Source organism: Eucalyptus grandis, chromosome 1 (genome assembly GCF_016545825.1).
Source record: "Eucalyptus grandis isolate ANBG69807.140 chromosome 1, ASM1654582v1, whole genome shotgun sequence".
Taxonomy (NCBI): Eukaryota; Viridiplantae; Streptophyta; class Magnoliopsida; order Myrtales; family Myrtaceae; genus Eucalyptus; species Eucalyptus grandis.
In genome coordinates, this window is record NC_052612.1 from 6,257,824 (window position 1) to 6,272,792 (window position 14,969).

General features: G+C 39.4%; 1 protein-coding gene across 1 annotated transcript in view; it reads left to right on the forward strand.

Moving 5' to 3' along the window:
• Window positions 1–7,854: 7,854 nt before the first annotated feature.
• LOC104452640 (protein CUP-SHAPED COTYLEDON 2) overlaps window positions 7,855–14,969 on the forward strand; it is a 15,824-nt gene continuing 8,709 nt past the window's right edge. Inside the window, exon 1 of the mRNA XM_039316152.1 lies at window positions 7,855–8,292. Coding sequence (XP_039172086.1) covers window positions 7,855–8,292 — 438 coding nt within the window. The remainder of the gene's footprint in view (window positions 8,293–14,969) is intronic.

The following is a 14,969-nucleotide window of genomic DNA, read 5'->3' on the forward strand; positions in this document are numbered from 1 at the left end:
ATAGACAACATAGTAAGAGAAAAGGAGTGACTAAGGAAACATGTGGGGGAAAGAACACCATAACTGAAATCACCATCCGCGCGGTGGTCCAGTTGAAAAGTGCAATCCCTTTGGGAACAAGGCTTAGAACTTCAGCAAGAAGTTCCAAAAGGTTTTGTCATTTCTATTTCCATATGAGGACACTAATGGAGGTCCAATCTCAATCATTAAAGTGTGCAAATTGTTTTTACCAAACAATATTAATGAAATAAAATAGTAGGTATATATATCATAAATATCCATATAAATTTCTAGAAACTTCTATATATCGTACCTTATATCAAGTTTAAGTTCATGCATGAATGTTATGATATCTACACTTCATTGGTGTCTCAATTGGATTAGTCCCCACTCTAAAGGGATGACAAACTTTGTGATTATGTAGCACTGAATATTGATACTTGCTGGTTTTGATTATCGTTAGTTAGACACAAATCACAAAATCTCACCCTAAAATTTCCCCCTCCTTGTTCAAACATACCCTCAACAAACAAGGGGAAAAATAAATATATTTTTTCTGACAAGTTGAGGAATTAGATTGAAAAAATTAAAAATCAAATACTAGATTGAACATTTAGGAATGGTTCAAGAATCACGTTGAACGAATTATAAACCAAAGATTATATTATACATTAGGTTAGAATTTAAGGACTATTAGCGTCATTTCCCAAATAGAAAAGTCAGAGCATAATTAGAGTTTTGTGGATATTAGGATAATGGAAATGATGCTTATCTAATAAAAAAGGCTCCACTAGTGGTGGAGACTTGATGCATAATTCCTAGTTTTGATTTATAGGTTGAAAAAAGATTCATGCATGCTCCACAGATATTTATATATTGTTCTACAAACGTAATATTAAATTACATGAGATGATTTTTTTCTAATTAATATAAAGAAACATGTCCAATTAATTTTAAGGAAAGTGGGAAGCAAGCTTTATGATGATGTGGCTTACCCATGAAATGTTCTACCCCATTTTCTTGTTACTTATCTATCTCATAGACAAATAGGGAGCCAAAAGGAGTGAATGATGAAACATGTGGGGAAAGAGTAAATGAAAGTGCCATCGCCATGTGGGTCTAGGATAAAAAGTGCAACCCTTTGGGAACAAGGGTTGAACTTCAGCAAGAAGGCCCAAAAGCTATTGTTATTTCTATTTTCATAAGATCTCAATCATTAAAGTGTGCAGCATTGTCTTTTCCCCCAACAAAATTAATAAAATAAGATAGCTGCTCTTGCTGAAGCTCAGATCATAGGCTGAAATTCTTTGTTTGATGCACATAAAATTCCAGAAACTTCTATATATCATACCTTAAATCGAGTACATGTCCATGCATGCATGTTAGAATGTCTAAACATATTGGATTAATCCCCAAACCTAAAAGGTTCACAAATTTTATGATAACGGAGCAATAAATATTGATAGCAATTTTGATTAACTCTAAATCATTAGATACAAATCACCAAAAATCACACTAAATTTTTCACCCATATAAACATACTATTTACTCGAAAAGGGAAAATGGGAATGGTTCCCTTCTGGCAAAAAAGAAAAATTGAATAAAGTTAGGGTTTTGGAGATGTTAGGAAAATCACCCATGTTTGAGAGTTTTAATGCATAAGAACCGTTGATTATATGAGGAATTTGGACAGATTCGATCACCATAAGTAACTTATTCTACTGGTATCATGAGATCAACGATGCTTATCTAGTAGAAAATGCTGCACTAGCGATGAAGACTTGATGCAATAAATAAATCCCTAGCTTTATATTTATGGGTTGAGAAAAAAGATTATGCATGCCTAGAGAGAGAGAGAGAGAGAGAGAGTCGTTAGACTTTTGGCTTGTTCTCGATCATGCATGGGGTTCTGCAGTCAACTTCATGGAGGAAGCTAAAACATATCAGACAGAGGATGAGGGGTCCAGGGAACACTGAAAAGTGTGGTTTTACCCTTCTCAAGCAAGCGAGACAACTTTCGAACAACTCAGGTGGGAAGGGAAGGGAAGACTACAGAAAAAAAAAACACAACAACAACAACAATGTCAGTCACTGAGTCAATGCACGGGTCCACACTATAAATTCCTCACCCTTGGCCAATGTTAGTCCCACCTCGCTTCAAACCCTCCAACAAAATCTCAGTCTTTCTGTCTTGTTCTTCCACTCTCTGCTTGCGCAAGTTAGTGATACAAATGGAAAACACAATCTGTCAGAAGATCAAAGAAAAGTATGCGAAAGAAGAAATAGGAGAAAAGTTGTATTCTCCCTATTGATTATAATCTGTACACAATACATTGTATTTAATTACAAAGAAAGAAATAATAAAGGAAAATAATTATCCCCTCTCTTTCTAGGCCTAAGATAGACAATATTACATATCAATTTACAATTTGATATGATTTGCTAAATCATATCTTCCAACACTCCCCCTCAAACTGGTGACTTATAGATGTCCAAGACTCCAAGCTTGTTTAGAAGATATGTATGTTGTCTTTGGCAAAGAGGTTTAGTGAATATATCTGCTGGTTGCTCTGAGGTTCTGATCCCTCTTGTTTCAACTACTCCTTCTTGAATCTTTTCTCCAAAGTAAAGTGACAATCAACTTCTATGTGTTTTGTCCTCTCATGCAATACATGATTTGCTGCAAGTTTGAGTGCTGAATCATTGTCACAAAAGAGTGTAGTCGGTCCTTCAACTCGTGCCCCGAGATCCTGAAGTAAACCCCTTAACCAAACTATTTCACAGACAGTCTTGGCCATGGATCGATACTCGGCTTCAGTTGAAGATAGAGATACGAGACTACTTCTTTGTATTCCATGAAAGTAATGATTCCCCAAATTTGATACAAAATCCGGTAATGGATCTCTTGCTCATAGGACACATGGCATAATCTGCATCACAGTAGGCCGTCATTTACATGTTGCATTTTCGAGAAAGGAGTATCCCTAGGCCTGAACATGTCTTTAAGTATCTCACGATCTTCAAGGCTGCATTCATGTGAGATTGCTTTGGATCGTGCATAAATTGATTAAGAGTTTGCACTGCATAGCAGATGTCTGGCCTAGTCATAGTGAGATATATAAGTTTCCCTACAAGTCTCTGATATCCTGACGAATCTTTTAATAATGGATCATCAGAAGGAGAAGATATGTCAGTATCATAGTCGACAGATGTCAACTTGGCATTTTGCTCAATAGGAATAATGGCTGGTCTACAGCCTGACAATCATGTTTCTGATATGATTTCCATTATGAATTTCCGCTAACTGAGAGAGATTCCTTGATCTGAACGAGCTATCTTTATTCCAAGAAAATATTTAGGTGACCCTAAATCTTTGATATGAAAGGTGGAATGTAGATGTACTTTAAGTTTCTTCACAGCAGAATCATCATTTCCCATGATAAGTATGTCATCAACATAAATCATCAAGTAAATAGATGACATACCTTTTGTCCAAGTGAATAGAGCATAGTCATATTTGGACTGCTTGAATCCAGCGGTCATAAGTGCATTAGTAAACTTGGCGTACCATTGTCGAGAGGCTTGCTTTAGTCCATAAAGAGATTTACGGAGATGACATACTTTAGACTCCCCCTGTCTCCATAATCCTGGTGGAAGATCCATGTAGATTTCTTCATCCAGATCACCATGTAAAAAAGCATTATGCACATCCATTTGATGCAATGGCCAGTCACGAAAAGCGGCATTTGATAAGAAGGATCGAACCGTGACATCTTTTGCAACAGGCAAAAAGGTTTCATGGTAGTCAAAACCTTCTCGCTGTGTGAATCCTTTGGCCACCAATCGCGCCTTATATCTCTCTATAGAACCATTTGCCCTGTACTTGATCTTGAAAACCCACTTACATCCAATGGGTTTGCGATGAGTAGGCATTGGCACGACATCTCAAGTATGATTTTCTGTCAAAGCATGTAACTCAGCCTCCATGGCTTTTTGCCAACGAGGATCATCTTTGGCCTCATTATAGCTAGAAGGTTCTCGTTCTTCAGAAATACGGCTCATGCAACATAGATATTCTGGTGATATCCTATCGAATGAGATATAAGACGAGAGAGGATAACGAGTACCTGATAATCTGGAAGAACCGCATATGTAATCCTTTGTCCAAGCTGGTGGCCGTGCAACTCGACTAGAACGCCGTGTAGGCTCTTTTTGCAATGAGGAAGACTCTTCTATAACAAGGCTTGGTGCTGGAAGTTCTGTGAACTGTGCTGGTTCTTCTATACGAGGTTCTTCAGTGGAATGACTTGTAGATGTCTCAATAGGCAATGTAGGCAATTGACCATTTGGTCCTGGTGGAGAAGTAGCAATGAATGTTCCTCCCGAAAGTAAATCTTCTTCCAACAAGAATCTTGAATTGGCTGCCTTCTCATCTTCAGATAAAGAAACAACAGTTTGGAAGGGAAAATTATTCTCATGGAAAACAACATCTTTGCTCACGAGAAATTCTCCTGTGGATGGTGTGTAAATCCAATATCCCTTTTTTTAAGGTGGAATACCCCATGAATATATATTCACTAGCACGTGGTGTCATCTTATCCTTGTGTCCCACTGTAGTCACAAAACAGAGACACCCAAAAACTCTGAGATGATTCAGATTTGGTTTCCTTCCATACAACACCTCAAATGGTGTCTTCCCTTGTAGAATGCGTGATGGCATGCGATTAATCAAATATGCTGCTGTGATCACACAATCTCCCCAAAAATTCTCGGGAATAGATGCTTGAAACTTAAGAGCGTGTGCTACTTCCAAGAGGTGACGATGTTTCCTCTCAACAACACCATTTTGCTGTGGTGTATAAGTGCAAGAACTCTCATGCAAGATTCCATTAAGTGAAAATAAAGAAGCACATTCACCATTGAAAAACTCTCTTCCATTATCAGTTCTAATGCGACGGATTGTTTTTCCAAACTGATTTTTGGATAAGGAAAAAAATGTTCTTAGATGGGAAATGACTTGATTCTTGGATTGCATGAGAAATATCCATGTTGCACGAGAAAAATCATCAACAATTGTGAGGAAATATCGCAATCCATCACGATGCACGGTATGGTAGGGTCCCCAAACATTAGCACGGATTAATGAAAAAAATGACATTTACTCTAGAACTACTATTTGGGAAAGGAGCACGTGTTTGTTTTGCCAAAGGACGGATAGGACACTGAGGACAAGGAAATTTAGCACTATGTCCCAATCTTTTATGATAAAGAAAATTTTTGTCATTGATAACATGGTTACACAATGATTTATTGAATTCAATAGAGGACAATTTAGAACTGCTGGGAAAATCCATCCAAAAATAGAGTCCTTGATAAGCTTTACCCAAACCCATCAGTTTGCCAGTCGAAATGGCCTGAAAGAAACAATTATCGAGAGTGAACATGACATGGCATGAATTTTCTTTAGAAGCTCGATTAACTGATATGAGGTTGAATTGGAAGTCAGGCACATATAGAACATCTCAAAGTGTAATTAGGGGACTAAGATTCACAGTGCCGGTCATGGCAACTTGTGTGGAATTTCCATTAGGAAGTTGCACTGATATAGGAAAAGATAATATCTTGATTTTGGAAAGGAAGCCCTTATCATAGACAATGTGATCACTAGCACCTAAATCTATAATCCATGCATTCTTTGAAATTGAATTCATCAAGCAATAAGATGTACCTGTGAAACTCCCAACTTTATCAGAGGCATCCAACCTTTTTAAAGCTCCCATAAATTCCTAACACTGCTCATAGATAATCGATCTTTCTGTTGGCTGACCCGACACCTGAAAAATCTGTGAAGATTTCCCTTTTTCTTTTTCTCCAGGTTTCCCATGTAGTTTCCAACAATTGTCAATTGTATGGTGCGGACGTTTACAATAGTCACAATATAATTTACCTCTTCCTTTTTTACCATTGTTTTTTGCAATTGAATGAAGTCTGTTGCCGGGCTAAAAAGCTTGGGCCGAAGTAGGCCCATATGACCCTTCTAATCCAGTGGGCTGAAATTCGCGAGCAGCGTCTGGTCCATAAACATTTGCTCGCAGCCCATTGATTCCACGCAGCCCATCTGCTCCAGCGAAGCTACTCCGTGGGCCGTCTGAGAGGGGCCTCGTCGAAAAAATATGGGAGTCATCCGATTGATCAACAAAATCGAAGCCGTCCATCTCGCTCACCGAAATTAGGGCTAGGGTTTCTCAACCCCACATTCGCCCCCTTTCGTCCTCCATCTCCTGGGTTCCTCGGTGGAGAGTGAAAATGGCCTCTTACGGCCAGAGCCATTGCCTCGCTCCCTTTTCCGTAGATCGCCGTCTTCTATTGGCTCTCCTCCTGGACGGCAAGCTGATAGATCCGGCCAAGGTTTGGCATAGGATCCATGGTCAGGATCTGAGATCTAAACGAAAGGTATGTCTCGTTTAAGATTAGGAGAAACCTAATCGCCTTCTCTCTTTCGCGCATGATCTTGTACTGCTGTAGAATGGGTTCGGGCCAGTTGAATTTTTCTTCGGCCGATTCCATCTCATTCCACAGCGCCGACAATTTTTTATAGACCGTCGCAACACTCATATTGCCCTGTTTCAGATCCGAAATTTTCTATGTAATGGAAAAGATCTTGATTTTATCTAGCTTTCCATACATTTCCTTAATGTTATCCCACATCTCTTTCGTATCTTCTGTCGGGGGAAACCCTACTGCCACTTCGGTTGTGATACAATTCCCGATCCAAGTTCTGACGAGTTGGTTACATTTTTTTCCAAAATCGGGCCATTCGCTCGTCGGTCGGAACCGGAATTGTTCCGTCGAGAAAACCCTTTTTATTCTTTGTTACCAGGGCACGCCAGAGCTCACGCGACCAAGTCACGTAATTGTCTGGACCCGTTAATTGGTGACTGATGAGTTTCCGTTCTGGTCCATCGACATTCGTCGTGTAAAGAGGGTCGCCGGGCTCTGGCCGTCCTCCAGCAGCAAGGATCGGATATGGAAAGAAACCATGTGAAGTCGGGTAGGTATTCACCCCCTACATTCGAAGTATTTGACCCGTTTCCTCGATCCGCATTGAAAAAATTCGGGTAAGGATTCATCCCCCCCGATTCACCTGATCTGCCCGTTTGCTCCGGGCTGAAGGTAGAGCCTACCCCACTATTGGTTGGTGGGCCTCCGTCGGTCCGCACGCTACTTTGGTAGCCCAGCTATAATGTATATGGGTTTGTCCCATGGATCCATGGATACAGCATCCACTGGTAAGGATGGCCCGAGAAGGGCTGACCCAGATTGAACTAAGCCAGAAAAGTCTGCCATTGCACGCGTTGAGGTTGGATCTGGCTTTGACTAAGTTGTTGTTCAGCCATAGTTGTCACAACAGTTGAATCTAGATTGTGGGTAGTCTGTGGCGTCGCATCTCTTGTTGGCTGGTCATCTGATTTGGAGGTGAGGGCTTCTAATTTGTTCATTGTAGCAAAGAAAAAGAATTGAAAGGAGTTGATTCCTTTCGGTAACTGTTTTGCAGGTTATAGTTCCTCAAGGCAATCAAGATGGAAGCGGAAGCTATGCCAGAATCGTCAGAAGCTCTGATACCATGTCAGAAGATCAAAGAAAAGTATGCGAAAGAAGAAATATGAGAAAAGTTGTATTCTCTCTATTGATTATAATCTGTACACAATACATTGTATTTAATTAAAAGAAAGAAATAGTAAAGGAAAATAATTATCGCCTATCTTTCTAGGCCTAAGATAGACAATATTACATATCAATTTACAATTTGATATGATTTGCTAAATCATATCTTCCAACACAATCTCTGAAGCAATGAGAGCACTTCCTCCAGGATTCCGATTCCACGCCACTGACGAGGAGCTTCTGATTCATTACTTGAAGCCAAAGATACTTGGACGACCTGGCAAATGCTACTACGACATGATACCGGAGATCGACATATGCGAATTCGAACCTTGGCAATTGCCCGCCTTGTTCTATCACAGGTTCAACAGTAAGGAGCTCTTTTTCTTTTGTTATGTGAAGCGCAAGTACTCTAACAGCAAGCACTCTGATCGGACAACCGAAACCGGTTACTGGAAAGTGACCGGCAAGGAACGCGCCATCATGAGTGAGGACACCGATGAGTCGATAGGAATCAGGAAGACACTGGTGTTCTACACAGACCGCGTGCCTAAAGGCAAAAGGACCAACTGGGTCTCACATGAATACCAGCTTAATCTTAACTGTCTGGGCCATAACGAAGATGAGGTAAGGTTTTGGTTCTCATTCATTGCACAACAGAACTGGTTATAAGCGACAATCGAGATATGCTTTTTACTTACGGGTTATCTCTCTATAACTAATGTTGTTCATGATATATATATGCGAATCTTTGCCTTACGTGGCATGTCGATCAAGAACAAAAAGGAGAAGAAGCGATGATGGGTCACGCTCCAACAGTCAGCCCCGAAGTTTATTCAAGCGGCCCTCACGCTCCAACAATCAGCCCTGAAGTTTGTTCAAGCAGCCCTCACGCATACGCTAGCAATGTATCGGAGACCCCAGTGAATCAAGAAGGGGACTATTCCAGCTTCGTAACTCCCCAGCGGCACGGTTGCTGATAACCAAGAAGCATCGATGCTCAACAAATGAGGAACTTGTCAATCAATACTTGAAGACACTTGGCAACGAAACAGATTGAAATGGGATAATTCCCGAGGTTGATGTCCATCAATTGCCACCTTGGGATTTACCTGGCAAGATAAATGGTAAGACAAAATCGAGACTATCCCGTTCATCTTTAAAAAATGTGAGAAGTTCATGGTTGGTCCATTCTATGCCTTATGGGATTCTGTGTCTATTGGTTGGCATCGGCGGTTTGAAGATTTTTCTTTGTGGAAATATGCGAACTATCAAGGATAAAGTCGATGGTAATGAATGGTTCTTCTTCACTGTCTGCAAAATAAGTACCCTCAAAGTAAACGGGTGAGAAGGACAAATGACTATGGCTCTTGGAAGTCAAAGCGCAAAACTCACAAAATCAGGACACGAGACAGGAAGAACACATTAGGTCTGAAGAAAATTTTGGTTTTCAAAAATATGGAAGTCCCAAAAATGCTCATACCTGTTGGAGAAATCTTCTTGAAGTGTTTTGAAGTTGACAAATCGTTTCTATCAGGTCTAGTCCGAAGGCTTGCGGACTCGCTGTTTAAAGTCTCGAAGACCTTGGGACAGCCGGACTCAAGACTCAAAGTCTATCTTCATTGACAATCTCTAATCCGTTGAAGAAAGGTTATCCAGAACTGGATGTTTCGTTGAGGATTTAACCTTATCAACTAGAGAAGATCTCATGGCTGGAGAAGACATAAACGGAGTCCTTTGATTGATCGAAGATTGATTCGATAATTGAAGATCCGGTGATTGCCTAAATATTATCGGAAGGTTCTACTTATGGAAACCGAGATCCTGATTGTATGGGCGAACAGGATTGATGGGCTATCAACACGTTCCATTTATAGCTTGGACAATCTTCCTAATTGATTCCGTCCAACGGGTAGATTGGAGGAATTCCTTTGGTAAGTGCCAACGGGTATGATGGCATAAAGGAGTATATAAGGAAGACCTGTCTTAGTTGTTCAAGGTGTGCGCGATAGAAGAATTCCAAAGTCTGAAGCTCCTTTTTGTTTAGACAAATCATTTGAGCGAATACTTGTATACGAAAGAGAGAGTCTATATTTGTGAGAAATCTTGAGGTGTAGTAGAACATCTACACCGTGGAATCAAGGCAAAGCTGTGCTGTAACCTCTCTTGTTCATAGTGGAATCCAGCCAATAGGCTGTCGGTGAAGAAGAGTGGATGTAGGCTTGATATGCCGAACCACTATAAACCGCGTGTTTAATTTTCTCTTCTCTCGCCTTACTTTGATTATCATTTCATCCAACTTGTCTAGTATTGTGCAATTGCTTGAGAAAAATTTTATATACCTATTCACCCCCTCTGGTACTCATACTAGCAATATCAATTGGTATCGAGCCCGTGTGCTTACTTTATTTGAAGTGTTTTACTTCATAGTAAAGATCCATGGCTAGTATGCTAGCACCGGGGCGATGGAAGGGCAAAGCAATACCGAACCACCCTACTTTGATGGAAAAGATTACAACATCCGGAAGAACAAGATGAAAGCTTTCCTTCGATCAAAGGATCCTCTGGAATGGGACGTTGTAGAAAAAGGAATTACTCCTACCACCGCATCGCCTCTCGAAAGAGGAAAAGAAACTGAAGAAACCAGCGGAATGTCTCGGGAAGAAATAATCAAGAGACAAACACTCGATGCAAAAGCAATTTACTCCTTATATTGTGCTTTATCACCAACTGAATATAATAGAATATCTTCTTGTGGTACAGCAAAAGAAGTTTGGGACAGTTGCATATCACCTATGAAGGAACAGTCAGTGAAGGAAACTAGAATCAACATTCTTCTCGGTCAATCTGAAGCCTTCGAGAATGAAACCAGGAGAATCTATATCGACATGTTTAGTCGTTTTACGAGATATTGTGAATGGTCTTGAAAATCAAGGTCAACCAACTTCGATCCCATGAAGGTAAAGAAGCTACTGCGTGGACTCTCCGAGGATTGGAATCACATAAAGACTTCGATAAGAGAGACGTAAAGGATTATGCCACTATCTGTCGACGAGCTAATTGGAACTCTTCAGTCTTATGAAGTGGAACGGAGCAATGAAGATGAAGATCCAAAAGGTAAGAAATCCATTGCATTAAAATCAAATGATGATTCGATGATACAGATTCAAGAAGATATGGACGATGAGGAGCTTGCTCTCATGATAAGAAGATTCCAGAAAACTGAATAGAAAAGGAAGAAGGTTCAACTCAAAGAAACAAAGCTTTCAAAGACAGAGACCAAGTCTCGTTGATGATGAGGAACCAAACAAAGACATAGTCTTTGAATGTAAGAAAAGGGACACATCGTACCCGTCCTCTTCGAAGAAGAAGAAAGGAAAAACTGAAAGATTTCGAAAAGCTCTCGGAGCCGAAACATGGAGTGACACGAGTGTGAAGAAAGTGATAATGAATATGCCAATCTATGTCTGATGGCACAATCAGACTCAGACTCTAGATCAGACTCAGACAGTGAATTTGAGGCAAGTGATATTAAAATTCTTGTCGAAGTTTCTAAATATATTGATGAATTATGTTTTAGTCTTAAGACTTCTCTCAAAAGAATTTCCGAACTGAAAAAGGAAAACTCAGCTCTAAAACAAAAGGAAAATGTTTTAGTAGAGAGAGTTAAAAGTCTAGACTTGACTATTTCCAATCTTAAAGAAAATGGAGATAATCTTTCAAAAGAAAATGTCTTTTTAAAAACAGACTTATCAAATATATCAAAGAAATTTTCAATAGGTCTGAAAACTTGAGAAAATTCTTTCGGACAAAGACCTTACTTCAATAAGTCCGGTCTAGGAATGTCAAGAAACAATTCCCTAATTGATTTTCCTAAAGTAAAAGAAAGAATTAAGGAAAGACTCTCGAGAAAGGTTTACAAAAATCACTTCAAGAAAGTTTTTGTAAAATCTGTAGGAAGAAATGCTCTAAAATGTTCAAAATGCAACAGTCCGGATCACTTTGAAAAAGAGTGTCCTATGGTTTGAAAACTCGTTAAGAGAATATGGGCTAATACATCGTTTATGTTACTAACACAAAAGGACCCAAGAAAGTTTGGGTACCAAAGAAAGCTTGAGACTCTTTTTTAAATGCAAGTCACCGTCAAGAAAAAGGTAAAGTGATATCTTGACAAAGTGGATGCTCAAGACACATGACAGGAGACTCAAATTGTTTTATAAAGATTGCTCAAGTAAATGGTGGAAAAGTTTCATTTGGAGGAAACAAGAAAGGGAGTATTGTGGGATTTGGAACTGTGAAAATTGGAAATCTCACAATAAGTAATGTTTCCTTAGTGGAAGGACTCAATTACAATCTTCTCAGCATTAGTCAATTGTGTGATACTGGTTTCAAGATCTTTTTCAAGAAGGAATATGTTCGGAATCGGTAAAGACTCTACTCGCCTTTCATGGGTCGAGACATGGAAACATTTATCTTACGGATGTGAAACCAAATGAATCGCAATGTTTTATCTCAATTCAAGACGAAGCAAGCTTATGGCACAGAAAGCTTGGTCATGTCAACATGAAGCAATTAGCCAAAATCTCATCAAAGCAGCTTGTTCGAGGACTACCCAAATTACCTTATCAAAAGACTGATCCATGCACTCCATGTATTCAGGAAAGCGGGTAAGAAATTCATTCAAGCCAATAAATCATGTCTCTACTAATCATGTACTACGGTTCTGCATATGGATCTCTTCGGACCAACCGAACACAGTAGTATGGAGGTAAGAAATATTGCCTAGTAATTGTGGACGATTACTCCCGTTTACTTAGGTATATTTCCTTGCAAGTAAGTCTGAAACCTTCTCGTATTTTGAAAAGTTTGCTAAAAAGGTTCAAAATGAAAAAGGATGTGTTATCTCAAGTATTAGAACGGATCATGGAGGTGAATTTGAAAATCAAGATTTTACAAAATTTTGTGATGAATCGCTTTAATCATGTGTTCTCCTCTCCATATACTCCTTAGCAAAATGGAGTTGTGGAAAGAAAGAAAGATCTCTTCAGAAATGGCTAGAACTCTTTTAATTGAAAGCAAGATTTCTTCACGATTTTGAAATGAAGCTGTTTCAACAAAGATGTTATATCATCAATAGAGTCTTCTTAAGACCTATTCTAGAGAAAACCCCTTACGAATTGTTCAAAGATAAGAAGCCTATTGTTTCATACTTTCATGTATTCGGTTGCAAATGTTTTATATTGAAAAATGCAAAAAATCGAGTTGGTAAGTTTGAAGAAAGATCGAGATGAAGGTATCTTCCTTGGATATTCTACATCAAGCAAAGCCTTGAGTCTATAACAAGAAGAGCCAGTCTATGGAGGAGTCAATGAATGTCAAATTCCAAGACTCAACACAAGATGAATCAAGTCGAGACTCATCAAGAAGAGTCTCGAACTCGGCCCAGATCTTCCAAAGCTTACATCTCAAGAAGCATCTCAGACTCTGGAAAACCAGCTTCAAGATGTTCGTGAAGATCCAAACAAAGAAAGAGATCATCAACCAGACAAATCAACGAGTAACTGGAAGCATAAGTCCAGTCATCCCAAAGATCTTATAATCGGCGAAATGAATGAAGGGAATTCGCACCGGATCCAAAAGCCGAGAAGAGTCTAGTCTTTGTGGCTCTCGTTTCTGAAATTGAACCAAAAAGCATAGAAGAAGCTTTATCGATGAAAAGCTGGATTGAAGCTATGCAAGAAGAGCTCGAACGTTTAGCATTAATGATGTCGGGAATTGACATCCAAACCAAAAAGGTAAACTGTTATTGGAGCTAAATGGGTGTTTAGAAACAAGATGAATGAGAGAAAGGAAAAGTCGTACGAAACAAAGCAAGACTCGTGGCCAAGGGATATACGCAAGAAGAAGGAATAGACTATGATGAGACTTACGCTCCAAGTAGCAAGGTTAGAAGCTATTCGATTATTACTTGCGTTTGCTTGTTATAAGAATTTCAGGTTATTCCAAATGGACGTCAAAAGCGCCTTCCTAAATGGAGTCATCCAAGAGGAAGTTTATGTGGAACAACCACCGTGGTTTGAAGACCCAAAGAAGCTGACTCGATCTTGGGGACCGAAGAAGGCTCAGTATGGTTTAAAGCAAGCACCTCGAGCTTGGTACGACAGATTAAGTAAGTTTTTAATACAAAATGGTTTTGTCAAAGGTAAAGTGGATACTACTTTATTTATCAAAAAGAGAACAAAGTTTCTTACTTGTTCAAATATATGTGGACGACATTATATTCGGATCTTCTAATGAAAATATGTGCAAGAAATTTTCTAAGTCTATGCGGATGAATTTGAAATGAGTATGATGGGAGAGTTAACATTCTTTCTTGGTCTTCAAGTAAAACAATTGAAGGAATGAACCTTTATTTATCAAGAAAAATATGTTAATGATCTTGTCAAAAGATTTGGACTGGAAAAGTGCAAAAAGACCGACATACCGATGTCAAGTTCTTTGAAGATAGACAAAGATGAAGAAGGAAGAAAGTTGATCAAAAGCCGAAGCATCATTGGTTCACTCCTTTATCTTACGCTTCTAGACCCGACATCTTGTTGAGTGTTTGCATCTGTGCTAGGTTTCAATCGGATCCTAGAGAATCCCATCTCGGTGCTGCGAAACGCATCATCAAATACGTTGCTTCATCATCAAGCATCGGGCTTTGGTATCCTAAGAAGGAGACTTTAATCTTCTGGATATTCGAGCGCAGATCTGGCCGGTTGCGAGTTGATAGAAAGAGCACTTCGGGAACTTGCCGGTTGCTTGGAAGAAGGATAGTGTCTTGGTTTTCAAGGAAACAAAGCACCGTGTCTCTTTCAACAACGAAGCGTAGTATGTAGCCACAGGAAGCTGCTGTTCGCAAATTCTATGGATAAAACAACAGCTAAGAGACTTTGAAATTGAAGACTCATGCACGGAGATTAATTGCGACAACACCAACGCTATCAACCTCACCAAAAATCCAATTCTCCACTCAAGAGCAAAGCCTATAGAGATTCGACATCATTTTATAAGAGACCATGTTCAAAATGGAGATGTTTCAATTCAATTTGTTGACTCAAAGAATCAACGGCGGATATATTCACAAAGCCTTTGGAGAAAAAATCAATTTGAGTCTATACGCTCGAGACTCAACATTTTGAGGTATGAGGATATCAAAGTCTAAAGACTTTCGGACTCGGACTTACAAGACTTTATCCGAAAGACAGTCTTGGTACGTCCGTCGATCTGTAAGTCTTTCTCTCTTGAATCTCAACTTGAAA